Below are 19,986 nucleotides of genomic sequence, written 5' to 3' on the forward strand. Positions count from 1 at the left end.
AGCATGTTTGGGATGCTCTGAATCAACGTGTACGACAACATGTTCCAGTTCCCGCCAATATCCAGCTACTTCGCACAGCCATTGAAGGAGTGGAACAACATTCCATAGGCCACAATCAACAGCCTAATTAATATGCAAAGGAGATGTGTTGTGCTGCATGAGGCAAATGATGGTCATGCCAGATACTGACCGATTTTCTGATCCACGCCTCTACTTTTTTTTCTACTTTTAAAGTCATATGAAATCCATAGATTAGGGCCTCATTAATTTATTTAAATTGGCAAATTTCCTTATATCATTTGTCGCAATAAAGAAAGTTTGACAAAATAAAATCCACCCCTGTCGAATGGATAAAAATGTTGTTGATCTTTAAAAATAAAACTCCTATATCTGCCGTTTGCATTACACATGTCACAATCACATTTTTTGTTGACATTACTTTTGTTGAATACAACTGGGTCAATGGAAACCTGCCTACTGTCTGTGTTCTTAGGGCACATGGGGTGTATTCATTCTGCCGATTCTGTTGCAAAACGTTTCTTAAATGGAAACAAACGGAATGAACTGGAGATGGACTTACCCAAATTTGTCTAATAGAAACTCTTGTTTTAGTTGCAAAACGAAACTGTTTGGACTAATGATTACACCCCAGTTAACAGAATTCTCTCCATACAGTCCTTGTTCATTCAAGTACAAATAATTATACAGTGATGTCAAAAGGAATGTAGTTTTGAAACCCCGTAGAGGGTACAATTAAACCAAAATGCTAATACAGGGCAGTGTGAGCTACAGAGGAGCATAGCATCACTTACCACAAAGCACTGTTTCTCTATCTCGCCACCCAGCTCTAAATGTGGTCGGACTTCACAAGAAGGCAAACATCCCCTGCTCTCTACTTCCTGTGTTGTAGATTGAGCGTGCTTCAAAAAAACCACAGGTGGGTCATGTGACTTGAAAGTTCCACATTCTGTGTTCCGCTATGTTCTGTGTTTTGTACATTGTCATTCAACCGGCTCTGTGTGATGCCTTTAGAAAATGATTATGACTCTGCATTGTTGTTCGAGACTGAAGGAGTAGCTCTTTACTCATGAATAAAGCCTTCCTATAAAAGAGAGGCTGCAACCAAAGAAAAGAGCAAGAGGAAAGAGAGAAAGAAGAGAGAGAGAGAAAGAAAGAAAGAAAGAAAAGAGATGGAGTCACAGGGCGAAGGGTACCCTCCCTTTTCGGTCTCAACTGGTGGTGGTAAGTTCTTTATGAAACTACTGTAGATGGTACATGATTACTTTGACTAGAGCTTGAATCTGTTTGATTTAGGTGCTAAAAAAACATAAATATTTGAAAAGTCATCAGTAAACGTCTAAATAACTGATGTCACAGCAGGCACAGTTCTGCATTCTGTCACTCAATTTATGGTCACACTGTGGAAGTACAATACAATTCTCTCTCTTTCTTTACAGATGAGAGTATGCAAGGTGTTATGCAGAGAGAGGTGAACCCCTCAACTAGTGCTCCCCCTCTTCCAGAACTTAGGCTAGTCCTGCTGGGAAGGAAAGGAACAGGGAAGAGCTCTGCAGCCAATACCATCCTGGGAGGAATAGGGGGGTTTGAGAGCGGCAGACCAACCGAGGAGTGCTCGAAAAAGCGAGCCGATCTAACCAGGAGACGAGTCACCGTGGTAGACACCCCTGGCTGGGAATGGTACTACCCGCTCAACAGCACCCCCGACTGGGTCCGGAGAGAGACGTTGCGTAGCATGTCCCTGTGCTCCCCCGGACCTCACGTTATCCTGCTAGTGATACGTTCCTGCGCCTCGGTAACCGAGTCCTACAGGAAGCAAATAGAGGAGCACCTGGAGTCTCTGGGGGAAGGGGTGTTGGACCATACCATGTTGCTGTTCACCAGGGGGGACGAGCTGGGTGTGGTGCCCATGGAGCAGAGGATCCTGACGGGTGGGGCTGCCTTCCAGCAGCTGCTACGGAGGTGTGGGAACAGGTATGAAATTAAAATATTGGCATTTTTTGCTTGATATTGTCATCTTGGAGGAGTGTACATTCACTTTTTATTACCACATTTAATTTGCAACGGACTTTAACATTCAAGTAATTTAGTTTAGCAGACGCACTTATCAACTATGAAAAGCCAAATGCCATTTATTCCTGAGGTGCTGACATTTTGCACCCTCTATAACCACTGTGATTATTATTTGACCCTGCTGGTCATCTATGAACGTTTGAACAGCTTGAAGAACGATCTGGCCTTAATGGCCATGTACTCTTATAATCTCCACCCGGCACAGCCAGAAGATGACTGGCCAACCCTCAGACCCTGGTTCCTCTCTAGGTTTCTTCCTAGGTTCCTACCTTTCTAGGGAGTTTTTCTTAGCCACCGTGCTTCTACATCTGCATTGCTTCCTCTCTGGGGTTTTAGGCTCGGTTTCTGTATAAGCACTTTGTCACAAGTGCTGATGCAAAAAGGGCTTTATCAATATATTTGATTGATTGATTGATCATCAGTGCATTAAGCTAAGGAAGGTACTGTAGGCAAAACATCCACATATCACAACATATATCCCAAGTAAAATTGACTACGTAAAAAAAAAGCTGAGTGCAAGACAGGCAAGAACAAGAACAAGGTTTGTATTTCTGTTTTGTTGTCTTCCAGGTACCATGTCCTGGACAATAGGAGCCGGGGAGATGGAACTCAGGTAAGGGAGCTACTGAGGAAGATGGTGGAGATGGTGGAGAACAAGGGAGGACATTTTGGGGCAGATCCTGCCCTCCTGAGGTTGGAGGCAGACGGGAGGAGGAGAGCGAGGGAAAGGAGGAAGAGGCAGAGACAGATGGAGGCCCAGACTCAGAGGGGTACCATCCGAGCTGTGCTTATGAGTGAGTTCCTTAAAAGTGTCTATGTAAACTCAGTAAAGAAAGAAACGTCGTTTCACTGTCAACTGCGTTTATTTTCAGCAAACTTGACGTGTAAATATTTGTATGAACATAACAAGATTCAACAACTGAGACATAAACTGAACAGGTTCCACAGACATGTGACAAACAGACATGGAATAATGTGTCCCTGAACAAAAAGTAACAGTCAGTATCTGGTGTGGCCACCAGCTACATTAAGAACTGCAGTGCATCTCCTCCTCATGGACTGCACCAGATTTGCCAGTTCTTGCTGTGAGATGTTACCCTACTCTTCCACCAAGGCACCTTCAAGTTCCCAGACATTTCTGGGGGGCATGGCCCTAGTGCTCACCCTCCGATCCAACAGGTCCCAGACGTGCTCAATGGGATTGAGATCCGGGCTCTTCGCTGGCCATGGCGGAACACTGACATTCCTGTCTTGCAGGAAATCACGCACAGAACGAGCAGTATGGCTGGTGGCATTGTCATGCTGGAGGGTCATGTCAGGATGAGCCTGCAGGAAGGGTACCACATGGGGAAGGAGGATGTCTTCCCTGTAACGCACAGCGTTGAGATTGCCTGTAATGACCACAAGCTCAGTCCAATGATGCTGTGACACACCGCCCCAGACCATGACGGATGCTCCACCTCCAAATCGATTCCGCTCCAGAGTACAGGCCTCGGTGTAACGCTCATTCCTTCGACAACAATAAACGCGAATCCAACCATCACCCCTGGTGAGACAAAACCGCGACTCGTCAGTGAAGAGCACCTTTTGTCAGTCTTGTCTGGTCCAGCAACAGTGGGTTTGTGCCTATAGGCAACGTTCTTGCCGGTGATGTCTGGTAAGGACCTGCCTTACAACAGGCCCACAAGCCCTCAGTCCAGCCTCTCTCAGCATATTGCGGACAGTCTGAGCACTGATGGAGGGATTGTGCGTTCCTGGTGTAACTCGGACAGTTGTTGTTGCCATCCTGTACCTGTCCTGCAGGTGTGATGTCCGATCCTGTGCAGGTGTTGTTACGTGTGGTCTGCCACTGCGAGGATGATCAGTTGTCCGTCCTGTCTCCCTGTAGCGCTGTCTGAGGTGTCTCACATTACGGACATTGCAATTTATTGCCCTGGCCACATTTTTAAAAATATATTTTCACCTTTATTTAACCAGGTAAGCTAGTTGGGAGCAAGTTCTCATTTACAACTGGGACCTGGCCAAGATAAAGCAAAGCAGTGCGACACAAACAACAGCACAAAGTTACACATGGAATAAACAAGTGTACAGTCAATAACACAATAGAAAAAAAGAAAGTCTATATACAGTGTGTGCAAATGGCGTGAGGAGGTAAGGCAATAAATAGGCCATAGTAGCGAAGTAATTACAATTTAGCAAATTAACACTGGAGTGATAGATGAGCAGATGGTGATGTGCAAGAAGAAATACTGGTGTGTAAAAGAGCAGAAAAGTAAATAAAAACAATATAGGGATGAGGTAGGTAGATTGGGTGGGCTATTTACAGATAGGCTATGTACAACTGCAGCAATCGGTTAGCTGCTCAGATAGCTGATGTTTAAAGTTAGTGAGGGATTATATGTCTCCAGCTTCTGCAATTTTTGCAATTCATTCCAGTCATTGGCAGCAGAGAATTGGAAGGAAAGGCAGCCAAAGGAGGTGTTGGCTTTGGGGATGACCAGTGAGATATACCTGCTGGAGCGCGTGCTATGGGTGGGGATTGTTATCGTGACCAGTGAGCTGAGATAAGGCAGAGCTTTACCTTGCATAGACTTATAGATGACCAGGAGCCAGTGGGTCTGGCGATGAATATGTAGCAAGGGCCAGCCGACTAAAGCATACAGGTCGCAGTGTTGGGTGGTATAAGGGGCTTTGGTGACAAAACGGATGGCACTGTGATAAACTGCATTCAGTTTGCTGAGTAGAGTATTGGAAGCTATTTTGTAAGTGACATCGCCGAGGATCAGTAGGATAGTCAGTTTTACGAGGGTATGTTTGGCAGCATGAGTGAAGGAGGCTTTGTTGCAAAATAGGAAGCAGATTCTAGATTTAATTTTGGATTGGAGATGTTGGAGGAGAGTTTGCAGTCTAGCCAGACACCTAGGTATTTGTAGCTGTCCATATATTCTAAGTCAGAACCGTCCAGAGTAGTGATGCTAGTCAGGTGGGCGGGTGCGGGCAGCAAACGGTTGAAAAGCATGCATTTTGTTTTACTAGCATTCAAGAGCAGTTGGAGGCCACGGAAGGAGTGTTGTATGGAACTGAAGCTTGTTTGGAGGTTAGTTAACACAGTGTACAAAGAAGGGGCAGATGTTTACAGAATAGTGTCATCTGGGTAGAGGTGGATCAGGGAATCACCTTCATCAAGAGCGACATCGTTGATATTTTCAGAGAAAAGAGTCGGCCCAAGAATTGAACCGTGTAGTACCCCATAGAGACTGCCAGAGGTCCGGACAACAGGCACTCCAATTTGACACACTGAACTCTGTCTGAGAAGTAGTTGGTGAACCTGGCAAGGCAAGTCATTTGAGAAACCAAGGCTGTTGAGTCTGTCGATAAGAATATGGTGATTGACAGAGTCGAACGCCTTGGCCAGGTTGATGAAGACAGCTGCACAGTACTGTCTTTTATCGATGGCGGTTATGATATCGATTAGTACCTTGAGCGTGGCTGAGGTGCACCAGTGACCAACTCGAAAACCACATTGCACAGCGGAGAAGGTACAGTGGGATTCGAAATGGTCAGTGATCTGTTTATTAACTTAGCTTTCGAAGACTTTAGAAAGGCAGGGCAGAATAGATATATATCTATAACAGTTTGGGTCTAGAGTGTCACCCCCTTTGAAGAATGGGATGACCACGGCAGATTTCCGATCTTTATGGATCTCGGACAATACAAAAGAGAGGTTGAACAGACTGGTAATAGGGGTTGCAACAATGCCGGTGGATAATTTTCGAAAGAGAGGGTCCAGATTGTCTAGCCCAGCTGATTTGTACGAGTCCAGGTTTTGCAGCTCTTTCAGAACATCTGCTATCTGGATTTGGGTGAAGGAGAAGATGGAGAGGCTTGGGCAAGTAGCCTCGGGGGGTGCGGAGCTGTTGGCCGGGGTTGGGGTAGCCAGGAGGAAAGCATGGCCAGCCGTAGAGAAATGCTTATTGAAATTCTCAATTATCGTGGATTTATCGGTGGCGACAGTGTTACCTAGCGTCAGGGCAGTGGGTAGCTGGGAGGAGGTGCTCTTATTCTCCATGGACTTTACAGTGTCCCAAAACCTTTTGGAGTTAGAGCTACAGGATGCAGATTTCTGTTTTAAAAAGCTAGCATTTGCTTTCCTGACAGACTGAGTGTATTAGTTCTTGACTTCCCTGTAAAGTTGCATATCGCGGGGACTATTCGATGCTAGTCAAATCAAATTAAATCAAATCTAATTTTATTTGTCGGGGCGGCAGGGTAGCCTAGTAGTTAGAGCGTTGGACTAGTAACCGGAAGGTTGCAAGTTCAAACCCCCGAGCTGACAAGGTACAAATCTGTCGTTCTGCCCCTGAACAGGCAGTTAACCCACTGTTCCTAGGCCGTCATTGAAAATAAGAATTTGTTCTTAACTGACTTGCCTGGTTAAATAAAGGTAAAATAAATTTAAAAAACATACACATGGTTAGCAGATGTTAATGTGAGTGTAGCGAAATGCTTGTGCTTCTAGTTCCAACAATGCAGTAATATCCAACGAGTAATCTAACCTAACAATTTCACAACAACTACCTTATACACACAAGTGTAAAGGAATTAATAAGAATATGTACATAAAAAATATATGAATGAGTGATGGTATAGAACGGCATAGGCAAGATGGTATAGAGTACAGTATATACATATGAGATGAGTACTGTAGGGTATGTAGACATTATATAAAGTGGCATTGTTTAAAGTGGCTAGTGATACATTACATCAAGATGGCAAGATGCAGCAGATGGTATAGAGTACAGTATATACATATGAGATGAGTACTGTAGGGTATGTAGACATAAAATAAAGTGGCATTGTTTAAAGTGGCTAGTGATACATTTATTACATAAATTTTTCCATTATTAAAGTGGCTGGAGTTGAGTCAGTATGTTGGCAGCAGCCACTCAATATTAGTGATGTCTGTTTAACAGTCTGATGGCCATGAGATAGAAGCTGTTTTTCAGTCTCTCGGTCCCTGCTTTGATGCACTTGTACTGACTTCGACTTCTGGATGATAGCGGATGATAGGGGTTCCTTGATAATTTGTGTGAGTTTGAGGGCATCTAACTTAGATTGTAGGACTGCCGGGGTGTTAAGCATATCCCAGTTTAGGTCACCTAACCGAACAAACTCTGAAAATAGATGGGGGGAAATCAATTCACATATGGTGTCCAGGGCACAGCTGGGAGCTGAGGGGGGTTTATAACAGGTGGCAACAGTGAGAGACATATTTCTGGAGAGATTCCTTTTTTTAATTAGAAGCTCAAACTGTTTGGTCATAGACCTGGAAAGTATGACAGATCTCTGGAGTAGATTGCAACTCCTCTCCTTTGGCAGTTCTATCTTGATGGAAAATGTTGTAGTTGGGTATGGAAATCTCAGAATTCTTGGTGGCCTTCCTAAACCAGGATTCAGACATGGCAAGGACATCAGTGTTGGCGGAGTGTGCTAAAGCAGTGAGTAAAACAAACTTAGGGAGGAGGCTTCTGATGTTAACATGCTTGAAGCCAAGGCTTTTACGGTTACAGAAGTCAACAAATGAGAGTGCCTGGGGACACGCAGGGCCTGGGTTAACATCCACATCACCCGAGGAACAGGGGAGTAGGATGAGAGTATGGCTAAAGGCTATCAAAATTGGTTGCCTAGTGAGTTGGGGACAGAGAATAAAAGGAGCAGATTTCTGGGCGTGGTAGAATAGATTCAGGGCATAATGTACAGACAGGGGTATGGTGGGGTGCGGGTACAGTGGAGGAAAAACCCAGGCACCGAGTGATGATAAGAGAGGTTGCATCTCTGGACTGGCTAGTTATACTGGGTGAGGTCACCACATGTGTGGGAGGTGGGACGAAGGAGGTATCTGAGGCATGTTGAGTGGGACTAGGGGCTCTGCAGTAAACTAAAACAATGATAACTATCCTGAACAACAGTGTACAAAGCATATTGACATTTGAGAGAGACATAAAGCGAGGCATAAAGCAATCACAGGTGTTGATTGGGAGAGCTAGCTAAGACAACAATGGGTAAGACAACAACAGCTAATCAGCTAAGACAACAACAACAGGTAAAATGGTGATGAATGGGCAGAAAGGGTCGGTTAACTACACACAGGGACTGAGTTCTAGGCTGGGGCTGACAGATAAACAAAAAATAAACAAAATGGAGTACCGTGATTAATGAACAGTCCATCAGGCATCAGCTATGGCTCGCGGCTAACTGGTGCTAGCTTCGGGGCAGGGACGTTAGCCACTATAGCCACTCAGTAGCAGCTAGCTAACAGCGATGATCCGATGCAAAGGTCCAGAGCTTACGGCAAGGATCCGGTGGAGTAGTGGATTCTAGCCATGTTGGGGTAGAGTCCGGGAGGCATCGGCTGAGTAACCGAGTGATCACAGAGTAGGCCGGGAGGTGGGCCTGGCTCGGGGCTAGCTTCAGGGCTGGGTCACTCGGTGGCAGCTAGCTAGCTGTGATGATCAGGAGTAATGGTCCAGGGTTTACGGCAGGAATCCGGCGTTGTAGTGGAGAAAACAGTCCGATACTGGCTGGTGTCTGTGCAGAAGGTAAAGAAGGAAAACGTCTGGTGTCTGTGCAGAAGGTAAAGGCCGCTAGCAGTGGCTAACAATGACTAAATGCTAGTAGCTAATTAGCTGGTTAGCTCCTGGCAAGCTTCTGATGGAGGTTCTGGTCTAAACAATAGCGGATCCATGTCACATTGGGTGAGGTCGGTTACCAGAAGTTATATTTCATTTAAAAATGGAAAAGAGATTGAAAATAAATTGAAATATTTACAAAAAGATGAAAAATACAAAAAGTAAACGAGAGGACGACAAACCACGCCTGCTGTCCTCATGCCTCCTTGCAGCATGCCTAAGGCAATTCATGTAGATCAGCAGGGACCCTGGGCATCTTTCTTTTGGTGTTTTTCAGAGTCAGTAGAAAGGCCTTTTTAGTGTCCTAAGTTTTCATAAGTGACCTTAATTGCCTACCGTCTGTAAGCTGTTAGTGTCTTACCAACCGTTCCACAGGTGCATGTTCATTAATTGTTTATGGTTCATTGAACAAACATGGGAAACAGTGTTTAAACCCTTTACAATGAAGATCTGTGAAGTTATTTGGATTTTTACGAATTATCTTTGAAAGACAGGGCCCTGAAAAAGGGACTTTTCTATTTTTGCTGTGTTTAGTATGACCCATTTGATTATCTTCTCTGAGTTCGAATATTTCCTCACCAGCGTAACACTGTATCAAAAAACATAAAGCGAAAATGATGTGTGGTAAATACGTTGTTGTCTTAAATTCAAAACCTTTTTGAAAAACCTTTTTCAATCTATGTCATGTTACTATCCTTATGGAAAATGGGACCTAGGGAGATACATAAGCTTAAACGAATAGGAGTACCTAAACAGATGTGACATACAGTACACTCTGATAACCACTAAATATTCCAACCCTGAAATCTTGTGCCCCCTCTCCCTGACAGCTGACGCTGGATCCCAGGGCTCTGATTGGGATGGGAAACAACCATTCTCCAAGGGTACTCGTCGTCTCCCAGAGCTGAGACTGGTCCTCCTGGGAGAGAGAGAGACGGGGAAGAGCTCGGCTGGGAACACCATACTGGGTGGAGGTGGAGAAGGAGCAGGGTTCTTCCAGACAGGGAGAGTGACGGAGGAGTGCGCCCGGTGCCAGGCAGAGGTTGTTTTTACATTTACATGGTAGTCATTATTAAACGCTATGTTCAGAGTGACTAACAGTCAGTGTATTCAACTATTGCATGGGTAAAAACAACCACATATCATACAGTTATCTTCAGAAATCCACTATCAGCATAATCAGTCCTCGTAATAAAATACAAAAGCGAGTCAGTGTGTTGTGAGACAAGTGCAACAGTAATGTATATTTTATTTTGCCATTTTTAGGTAGCCATGAGGCTGGTCACCGTAGTGGACACCCCCGGTTGGGAAGGTGGAGTAGCAGGCCCCACCCCAGAGAGGGTAAAGCGGGAGATGGTGTGGGGTAGCGTGTCCCTGTGTCCCCCGGGACCCCACGCTGTGCTCCTCACCCTGAGAGTGGACACCCTGGTCAGTTCCACACCTGTAAGAGAACACCTGGAGCTCCTGGGGGAAGAGGTCTGGAGGCATGCTGTCCTCCTGTTCACCCATGGGGACCAGCTGAGGGAGGGGGTGGGCATTGAGCAACACATCCAAAGTGGAGGGAGGGACCTTAAGTGGCTGGTGGAGAAGTGTGGGAGCAGGTATGTCTGCTGTCCTTATCTCTCTGTTTTGGTTGTTGTTGTTTCTTGTTCCTATGTTTAATTCGTAATCTTCCTCTGTAAGGCGTGTTGAGACATTGTGATAATGCAACTTGACTTGACAGGTACCACGTCATCAGTAATGTGAATGGGCGTGGGGACGCCGCTCAGGTGTCTGGCCTGCTGGAGAAGGTAGAGAAGATGGTGGCCGGGAACAGGTGCGAGGCCTTCTCGTCGCTAGTGCAGGAGGTCAGCGACCTCACCAGACAGAGGAACGAGAAATTCAACCAGCGTCTCAAAGAGGTTGGTGACAAGATGCAGCGTCAGGAGATGGAGCTCAAGAGGATGAGGGAGAGGGAGGTCAAAAGCATCCGCTGGTTTTTCGATCGGAAGAAGAAAGTTAAATCTCCGGGGAAGTCAGGCGTGGAGAAAGAGGAGGATGGAGGGGAGGAGGAGGAGGAGAAAAGGAGTGATGGGAGGAAGAACGAAATGGGCGAACTAGAGGAGAGGATTCGGTGGCTGACGGAGGATAAGGAGAGAGAGATTCAGGATCTGGGCGCCGAAAACTACAGATTCATCGCTGCGCTCAATCAGAGAAGCAGGGAGCGAGAGGAGATAGTCATCAAGCTAGAGGAGAGAGAGAGAGAGATTGACGAGCTGAAAGAGCGAGTTGACGAGCAGCAAGTGAAACTGCTCGACCTTGAGCGTGTCATCGGGGAGAAAGAACGAGATAAAAAAGAGAGGGAGGAAGAGTTTAGAGGGAAGCATCAGGAATGGAGGAGGGAAGCAGAGGATTTGAAAGACAGGATAGCCCTGGAAGAAAAAGAAAAAGAGGAATGGATAGGAAGAGGAAAAACGTCACAGAACGAGATGTATGAGTCAAAACAGTTGTATGAGGAGAGGCTTTTACAGTATGAGGAAGAGATGCAGAGAAAACTGCATGAAAAAGAGGAAGAGATGGAGAGAAAACTGCATGAAAAAGAGGAAGAGATGGAGAGAAAACTGAATGAAAAAGCGGAAGAGATGGAAGGAGAGAGACTGCTATCTGAGACAAGGGAAACAGAAAGGAGGGATGAGCAAAGAAAGATAGATGAAAGGGAAAAGAAAGAGATTAGCAAGCTGAAAGAAATCATTGAAAAGAAAAATAAAGAAATAACTGATGCACAGCAATTGGTTACAGAGAAAGAAAAAGAGATTGTGGAAGTGAGGGCGAGATCCGTTGACAACGTAAAAGAAATTGAGCGGCTGAAAGAAAACAATGAACAGAAGGAGTCTGAGGTGGTGGCAATGCAACGGCAACACACAGAGGACAAAAGTAGGAGAGATGCCGAGGCAATGGACAAGTTACGAGGGAAAGAAGTGGAGCTCAACAACTTAATACAAAAGGACGGGGAAAATAAGAGAGAACTCGTCCGTTTAAGGCAAACCATTAAACAAACAAAAACAGAACTGGAAAACTTAACTGCCGCGATTGAGAAGGAAAGGATGAACATGATACAGGAATATGAAAAGGAAATCAAGACGAAGGAAGAGGAGATGAGGTTGATGTTAGAAGACCACGAAAGTGCTGTCAGCCAACTGCAGAAAAAGGAGGCAGAAAGTAGAAGGAACATTTCAGGCGTGACAGAATGCTTAAGGGACAGCCAGGGGAAGGTTGAGGTACTGCAGGAGCTGAACGTGAAATTGAGGAAAGAGATGGACAACCTCAGGAAGAAGTGTCAGGAGTATGAGGAGGACCAGGGGGTTCAGAGGACCGAGAGGGAGAGCAGGGAGGCTGACATCAGAGAGCTGCTCTGTGGATATGAAGAGCAGTTAAAACACAAAGACGGGGAAATCCACCATGTTATGGAAGAGCGGAACCTGGAGGTTGCTGCGTTGAAACAGACAAACGATCAGAGACAGAAGGAGCTGGAGAATATGAAAGAAGGGGAGGAGGTGAGAGAGAAACAGGTGGAGGAGATAAGAGGGTGCTATGAGAAGAATCTGAGAGAAAGGCAGAATGAGCTGAAACAGATGGCTGAGGAAAAGGAGCAAGAGCTTGAGAAAAGGGGGAGAGTGTATGATGAGAAGGAGCGAGAACAAGCGAGAAGTAAAGACGTGCTGGATAACAGAGGACGTGAACTTGAGACAAAAGATGCAGAGCTAGTGAAAAGAGAAGAAGTGCTAGTGAAAGGAGAGGAAGGGCTAGTGAAAAGAGGGAAAGAGCTAGTGAAAGGAAAGGAAGAGCTAGTAAAAGGAGAAGAAGCACTAGTGAAAGGAGAGGAAAAGCTAGTGAAAGGAGAGGAAGAGCTAGTGAAAAGAGAGGAAGTGCTAGTGAAAAGAGAGGAAGTGCTAGTGAAAAGAGAGGAAGTGTTAATGAAAAGAGAGGAAGTGCTAGTAAAAGGAGAGGGAGAGCTAGTGAAAAGAGAGGAAGTGCTACTGAAAAGAGAGGAAGTGCTAGTAAAAGGAGAAGAAGGGCTAGTGAAAAGAGAGGAAGTGCAAGTGAAAAGAGAGGAAGTGCTAGTGAAAAGAGAGGAAGTGTTAATGAAAAGAGAGGAAGTGCTAGTAAAAGGAGAGGAAGAGCTAGTGAAAAGAGAGGAAGTGTTAATGAAAAGAGAGGAAGTGCTAGTAAAAGGAGAGGAAGAGCTAGTGAAAAGAGAGGAAGTGCTACTGAAAAGAGAGGAAGTGCTAGTTAAAAGAGAGGAAGTGCTAGTGAAAAGAGAGGAAGTGCTAGTGAAAGGAGAGGAAAATCTAGCACAAGGAGAGGAAGAGCTATTCAAAAGAGAAGAAGAATTAGTGAAAGGAGAGGAAGAGCTAATGAAAGGAGAGGAAGAGCTACTGAAAAGACAGGAAGGGCTAGTGAAAGGAGAGGAAGAACGAGTGAAAAGAGAGGAAGAGCTAGTCAAACGAGAGGAAGTGCTAGTAAAAGGAGAGGAAAAGCTAGTGAAGAGAGAGGAAAATCTAGCGAAAGGAGAGGAAGAGCTCTTCAAAAGAGAAGAAGAATTAGTGAAAGGTGAGGAAGAGCTAATGAAAAGAGAGGAAGTGCTAGTGAAAGGAAAGGATGAGCTATTCGAAAGAGAAGAATTAGTGAAAGGAGAGGAAGAGCTAGTGAAAAGAGAGGAAGAACTATTCAAAAGAGAAGAAGAATTAGTGAAAGGAGAGGAAGAGCTAGTGAAAAGACAGGAAGATCTAGTGAAAAGAGAGGAAAATCTAGTGAAAGGAGAAGAAGAGCTATTGAAAAGAGAGGAAGAGCTATTCAAAAGAGAAGAAGAATTAGTGAAAGGAGAGGAAAAGCTAGTGAAAAGAAAGGAAGAGCTAGTGAAAGGAAAGGAAGAGCTAGAAAAAGGAGAAGAAGGGCTAGTGAAAAGACAGGAAGAGCAAGTGAAAGGAGAGGAAAAGCTTGTGAAAAGAGAGGAAGAGCTATTCAAAAGAGAGGAAGTGCAAGTTAAAGAAGAGGAAAAGCTAGTGAAAAGACAAGAACAGCTAGTGAAAGGAGAGGAAAATCTAGTGAATAGAGAGAAAATGCTAGTGAAAGGAGAAGAAGAACTTGAGAAAAGAGAGGGAGAGCTAGTGAAAGGAGAGGAAGAGCTAGTGAAAAAAGAGGAAGAACTTGAGAAAAGAGAGGGAGAGCTAGTGAAAGGAGAGGAAGAGCTAGTGAAAAAAGAGGAAGAACTTGAGAAAAGAGAGGGAGAGCTAGTGAAAAGAGAGGAAGAGCTTGTGAAAGGAGAGGAAGAGCTTGTGAAAAGAAAGGAAGAGCTAGTGAAAAGAGACGAAGAGTTGGAAGGTAGAAGACGAGAAGTAAAGAACTGGGAGGAAGATCTTGAAACAAGACAGAAAGGACAAGAAAAACAGAAACAGGAGTTGTGGAGCCGAGAAAAATGCTTGAAAAGAAAGGAAGAAGAGTCTGAAAGTCAAGAACAAAACATCTGCAGCAAGGAGCAAGACGTGGAGAAAATAGAAAAAGAGCTGCAAAACAGAAAGAACCAACTTGATAGTAGGGAATATGATTTAAAGACTTCGGAAGAAAATATTAAGAAAATAGAGCTGGATCTAGAAAACCTGCAGCGACAACAGGACAACCGTCAACTAGAGCTGGATGAAAGGGAAAATGAACAAGGGAGTGGGAAGATAGAACATCAGAACCAGAGAGAGGATCTGGAAAAAAGAGAGAGAGAACTGAGGGCCAGAGAACATGATTTGAGATGTGGAGAACAAGGGTTGGAAAACCAGGAAGAGGATATGAACAACCGACAGCACGACATGGACAAAAGACAAGAAGAATTGGAAAATATACAACAAGACCTTGAGAAAAGGGAGCTTCACCTGAAGAATAGAGAGGAAGAAACAAAGAAGCACAGACAAGCTCTGGAAAAAAGAGAGAAAGAGATCAAAGACAGCAAACAAGGACTTGAAAACAGAGAACACCATTTGAAGAATGGAGAGCAAGAGTTACTGAACTGGAGAACAGAGTTAGAAATTCAAGGGAAACATATGAGCAACAGGAGCCAAGACATGGAAAAGCTGGAGGGGGAGGTGGAAAACCATCAACAAGAGCTAAGGAACAGAGAGGAAGGTTTTGAAGACAAAATGCAAGAGTTGAGGAATTGGGAGCAGCGTCTAGAAAGACTTGAAACAGAACTAGAGAGGAGAGAGCATGAACAGAGGAATACGAATAATGGATCCAAGGAAAAGGAGCAAGAAGTGAACCATTTTGAAAAAGATCCGGATGGCAGAGATTATGACGTGGAGATCAGAGAGCCCAACGGATTGATACCAAGCCATGATGCACATGGAGGAGATGTCTGTGACATGACAACAAGATGTGATAATGTGACACTAGAGGGTATAGAGGATTCCCATATGATGTACCAGGAAGTAGGAGTGGTGGAGAAAGAAGGACGGGAACTGCAGGGAAAAGAACCAGAGAGGAGTGAAAGCATCACAGACCGGGAAGATCAGACGATGATGGAATGTGCCTCGTCTACAATCTTAAACAATAACAGTCAGTTTGAAAGAATGGCAGCGCCGGAAGAGAAAGAGGGGGCGGAAGAATGTACAAAGAGGGGGAGAATGGGTGAAGAGGAGGATGAGGAGGATAATTATAAGGAAATTGAAGATGTAAACGTTATCTCAGACTTAAAGTTAACTCCAAGTCCAGGCCCCAGTGTAGAAAACACTAAACACATCCAAAGGTCTGAGCTGAGGCTGGTACTGTTAGGGGAGACTTGGTCCTCCCGTCACCCAGCAGGGTACACAATCCTGGGCAGAGAGGCCTCACACCCAGGTGAGTCCATCTCGATGCCATGGCGGGGACAAATCGCTGGAAGACAGGTCAGTGTGGTAGAACCACTTGGGCTAAAGTGGCGTAACGGACCAGACGGCAACACCTCCGTCACCACAGACCCAACACAGCTCAGGAACATCTTCCATAGTGTTTCCCTGTCCCACCCAGGTCCCCACGCGATCCTCCTGGTCCTACCAGCCTACCTGTCATTCACACAGAAGTATCGGAGAGCGGTGGAACACCATATGAGTGTGCTCGGGGAAGATATTTGGCGTCGCACTATGGTGCTGTTCACGTGGGGGGAAGCTTTAGGGGAGAGTGCGGAGCAGCACATATTGAGGAATGGGGACCTCCAGTGGCTGGTGGGACAATGTGGCGGTAGATACCATATTCTGGCCAGCAGGAAGAACAACTCTCAAACAGCAGAGCTAATGGAGAAGATAGAGGAGATGGTGGCAGGAAACTATCAATGTAATGGAGACTGATCTTCAGTTGGGATGAGTAGAGATGAATGGAGAGACAAAGGATGGACTGGGATGATATGAGAGGGAAATTATCAGTTGTTTGAAATCTTTGCAAATAGGCCAATGGCGGGATGTTTAATTTCATGTGTATTTTTGAAATATTTTTTTATATAAAATATCATTCATTAATGAGGAGATATGTTACAGTTACCAAATACAGAGTCAAACTACAGAAGCAAAATAAATCACAGATGAGTCGTTCACAAATGTCACACATATTTCAACTTCAATGAATTATTCCTTGACAATCCTTTTACATACAAATGTCAAACATTTACCGAACATGCTTTGCTCCAAAGGGACTTTTTCATGTATTACATTTCAGAAAGATCCAAAATGTTGTGGTCTTTTTTGTTCCAGTTTCGCACGGAATGACCCATAAGACTGCTTATAGGTTAAAAAGTTGGATTTACAATATGTGAGTTCATAGTTTCTCCACAAGATAGAGATCTTGCATCACTTTCTGTGGACGGCAGATGGAGTGTTTCAAGATGCTGATGTTCAACATGTTGATAATAAATTGTATTAAATGAGTTCAAATGTGTCCGAGCACCAGTATGTTTAATTGAGACATCATAAGTGAAATATGAAGTGGGCTAATGTATACAGGGTCATAGTGGGCCAGGGCCCGTATCCACAGGGTTGATCTAGGATTAGGTCCCACCTTGTCCATGCAATCTTATTCATTGAGATTTAAAAGATAAAACTGATCCTAGATCAACACTCCTACACTGAGATGCTTTGTGAAAACAGGCACATTGATAAAAATAGAAGAAAGACTTGGAAAACTAATCCCATTACAGTTTTTCTCAGTCGCTTTGGTGCATTTCTTAGATCAAAAGTGCAATTCTTGATCCTACTTGTACAAATTCAAAATCATCTAGTCACTTGTGCACATCATTAAAGCAATTTCTTATTCCTTTGAACAAATTGCAATTGATAATGTACTATAACTATACTACTGTACTATAATCAGCTTTTTTCCACATTATCAATTGCTCATGTCATGTTGATCAAAATATAGTAGATGGTTCTCTGTTGAATAGTCTTACCCCTCAAAACATCTAGGCATTAGTTCCTTGCATAAGCCTTTACATGCAAAATTGTTGAACTATTTGTCATAAACTGTCAAGCATAGTTTTTACACATTTCTATTAGACATTTTGTACAAAAACGTGAATTGATGAATCGTGCAGGTGAAATTGACCCTCACTCATGAAGGAATGTAAAGTGTTAGTTCAACCAACAATCAACCAGTTGTCTAAATTTCTCAAAGGTGCATCTCATGAAGAATCAATTGGCAAGCATATATCGACAGACCACAACCTAGAGTTGCAATTTTCCAATAATGGATGGACCAGGAAACGAACAGGGTCAACAGACAAGAGGAGGAGGAAGAAGAGGAGCAGGAAGAAGAGGAGCAGGAAGAAGAGGAGAAAGAATGTGTGGTGGAAGGCAAAACAGAGGAAGAGGCAGAAGAGGACATAGGCGCATATCTGATGACATAAGGGCCACTATTGTAGACCATGTTGTCAATCATAGCCTTACAATGGCTGAGGCGGGTCGAAGGGTGCAGCTGAATATTGGGAGATCAACCGTGTCCTCAATAGTTCAAACATTTCGGAGAGAGAACAGGTATGTCCACCAATGTACAGTGCACTGTTACTGTATATAAGCAGTATACTGTATACTTCCTACAATGCTTCATATTACAGTAGTCCACTTGTATTTCACAGCATACAGAAATATACTCTATACAGATACATACTGCACCTTACATGCACCCACCTGTATGTTTTACAGTAAAATGTGTGTTCGCATAGTTTTTGTCTATGTGAAAGCGTGCGATGCATCACTGCATTTTTCCCCACATAGGACTGCAAGATTACCTCAAACCGGTGGCAGAGGACGCCTTTTCACACCTCAACAGGAGGAGGCTATTTGCACCATGTATGTACCAGTATGTACAGGTAAAACATATATCTATGTAACTACTTTACAGCAACATTTTATAGTGATACATAGTACAGTAAGCATAAACTGCACACATTTCCATTGCTGTGGAAGGAACATGCAATATATGTACATTTTATGTCACATTTCCTTACCAAAACAAATTCAACTGTGTTCTGGGATATAGTGTATAATGGAGTTGGAATCAAGTGAACCCTCTCACAACTTTGTATATGTGGATGAGGCTGGCTTCAACCTGACCAAATGCAGAAGGCGGGGTCGGAATATCATCGGTCAGAGAGCTACTGTGGATTTGCCAGGCCAACGGGGAGGAAATATCACCATGTGTGCTGCTATTTCGGAGCATGGTGTCCTAACCCATATCCCTCTTATAGGGCCATACAACACCCAGCATCTACTCAACTTTTTAGAGACTCTCTTCAGGGCTCTCATCCCTGATGATGAGAGGGGTCTGTTTAGAGAGGATTTGCCAAAGTATGTGGTCATTTGTGATAATGTGGGTTTCCATCGATCAAACATCATAAGGCAATGGTTTGTGAGCCACCCGAGGATGCTCATAGAATTCCTCCCACCTTATTCACCATTCTTTAACCCAATTGAGGAGTTATTTTCAGCATGGAGGTGGAAGGTGTACGATTGTCAGCCACACACACAGATGACCCTGCTGGCTGCAATGGATGCAGCATGTGAGGACATCACAGTAGACGCCTGCAGAGGATGGATAAGGCATTCCAAAAGATTCTTTCCACGTTGCATTGGAAGGGAAAATATCCGGTGTGATGTGGATGAGAATATGTGGGCCTACAGACAGGAACGTCTGGATGTGTAGAGACAGCACAACAGTGCTGGGGGCAAAGTTGTGCCTTAGGGGTGGTTTCCTGTGTTTCTTTCTAATTTCATTTTTTTTTTCCTTGGTGCCCCTTGGGTTGTCCAGTCTCTTTCAATCAATAACCCACATACAGTAATATGTAAATAGTACTGTTGAAATTGATATATGCCATAGAAGTGCAGGCTTGTGCATTTTCAATACAGTAACTGTCATCCAAACTGTAGCCTCAGTTTACATCAGCTAATACTGTCAAAGTACACAGTTACATTGACAACATGCCTAAACATTTTGACGACCTTGTTCGTGAACAATGACTCAATGACTTATCATTCTGATGACACTGACATGATCATTGGCATGAATATTTACTTTTGAGAGATGTACTAAGGATTTTTAGTGACTGACTAGCTTCAGAAACATATCTATTGTATATTGCAGTTTGTACAAATTGTTCTGAGAAATGCACTTGTTATTTTGCACATGTTAGGGATGATGTGAAAAATGCACCAAAGCGACTGAGAAACTGTTTTGGAAAATGTGAATTATTAAATATTACTGAATTGTTGCAATTCATCTTTTGAGATTTTATTCAACTGTGCTTCTTTGTTTTGAAGCGAACAAGGAACTGTAGCAATATTTACCGACACGTATAATAGACCTAAAACTTGTGAGCTACATTCATCTTCATTAGATAGGCCAACCACACATTTGGCCATGCGTTTTCACAGAAATAAAAGTAGATTTTTGTGGGTGGGCATTAGCCAGCCTTTCATCAAATCTAAATGTGTCTTTATGAAGATTGTTGACCTATATTTCGTTGCTAGGAGAGCAGGGGAGCTAAGTATTGCCGTAGGGAATTTCACCAGAGACAGCTCTGCGGTTGACAGGTAAAATATGATTCTAGATGAGTGGGTTATAGTATATATGGCTTTAAAAGCGTCAAGCTTTTATACCAAGGGCGAAATTAAGGTGTAAATATTGGGAGGGACGAATGGTAGAGGGTCCATGGGGTCCCCCC

At 44.0% G+C, this 19,986-nt stretch overlaps 1 protein-coding gene across 1 annotated transcript; it reads left to right on the forward strand.

Annotated features, from left to right (window-relative positions):
• Positions 1 to 976: 976 nt before the first annotated feature.
• On the forward strand, positions 977 to 16,709 carry si:dkey-185m8.2 (trichohyalin). The gene is made up of 6 exons (XM_029666622.2): positions 977 to 1,242; positions 1,458 to 1,992; positions 2,662 to 2,885; positions 9,611 to 9,822; positions 10,047 to 10,381; positions 10,504 to 16,709. The coding sequence occupies exons 1-6, from the start codon at positions 1,191 to 1,193 to the stop codon at positions 16,124 to 16,126; spliced, it is 6,981 nt and encodes a 2,326-aa protein (XP_029522482.2). The 5' UTR covers positions 977 to 1,190; the 3' UTR covers positions 16,127 to 16,709.
• Positions 16,710 to 19,986: the final 3,277 nt, after the last annotated feature.

This window comes from Oncorhynchus nerka, linkage group LG8, assembly GCF_034236695.1.
Source record: "Oncorhynchus nerka isolate Pitt River linkage group LG8, Oner_Uvic_2.0, whole genome shotgun sequence".
In the NCBI taxonomy this organism is placed as follows: domain Eukaryota; kingdom Metazoa; phylum Chordata; class Actinopteri; order Salmoniformes; family Salmonidae; genus Oncorhynchus; species Oncorhynchus nerka.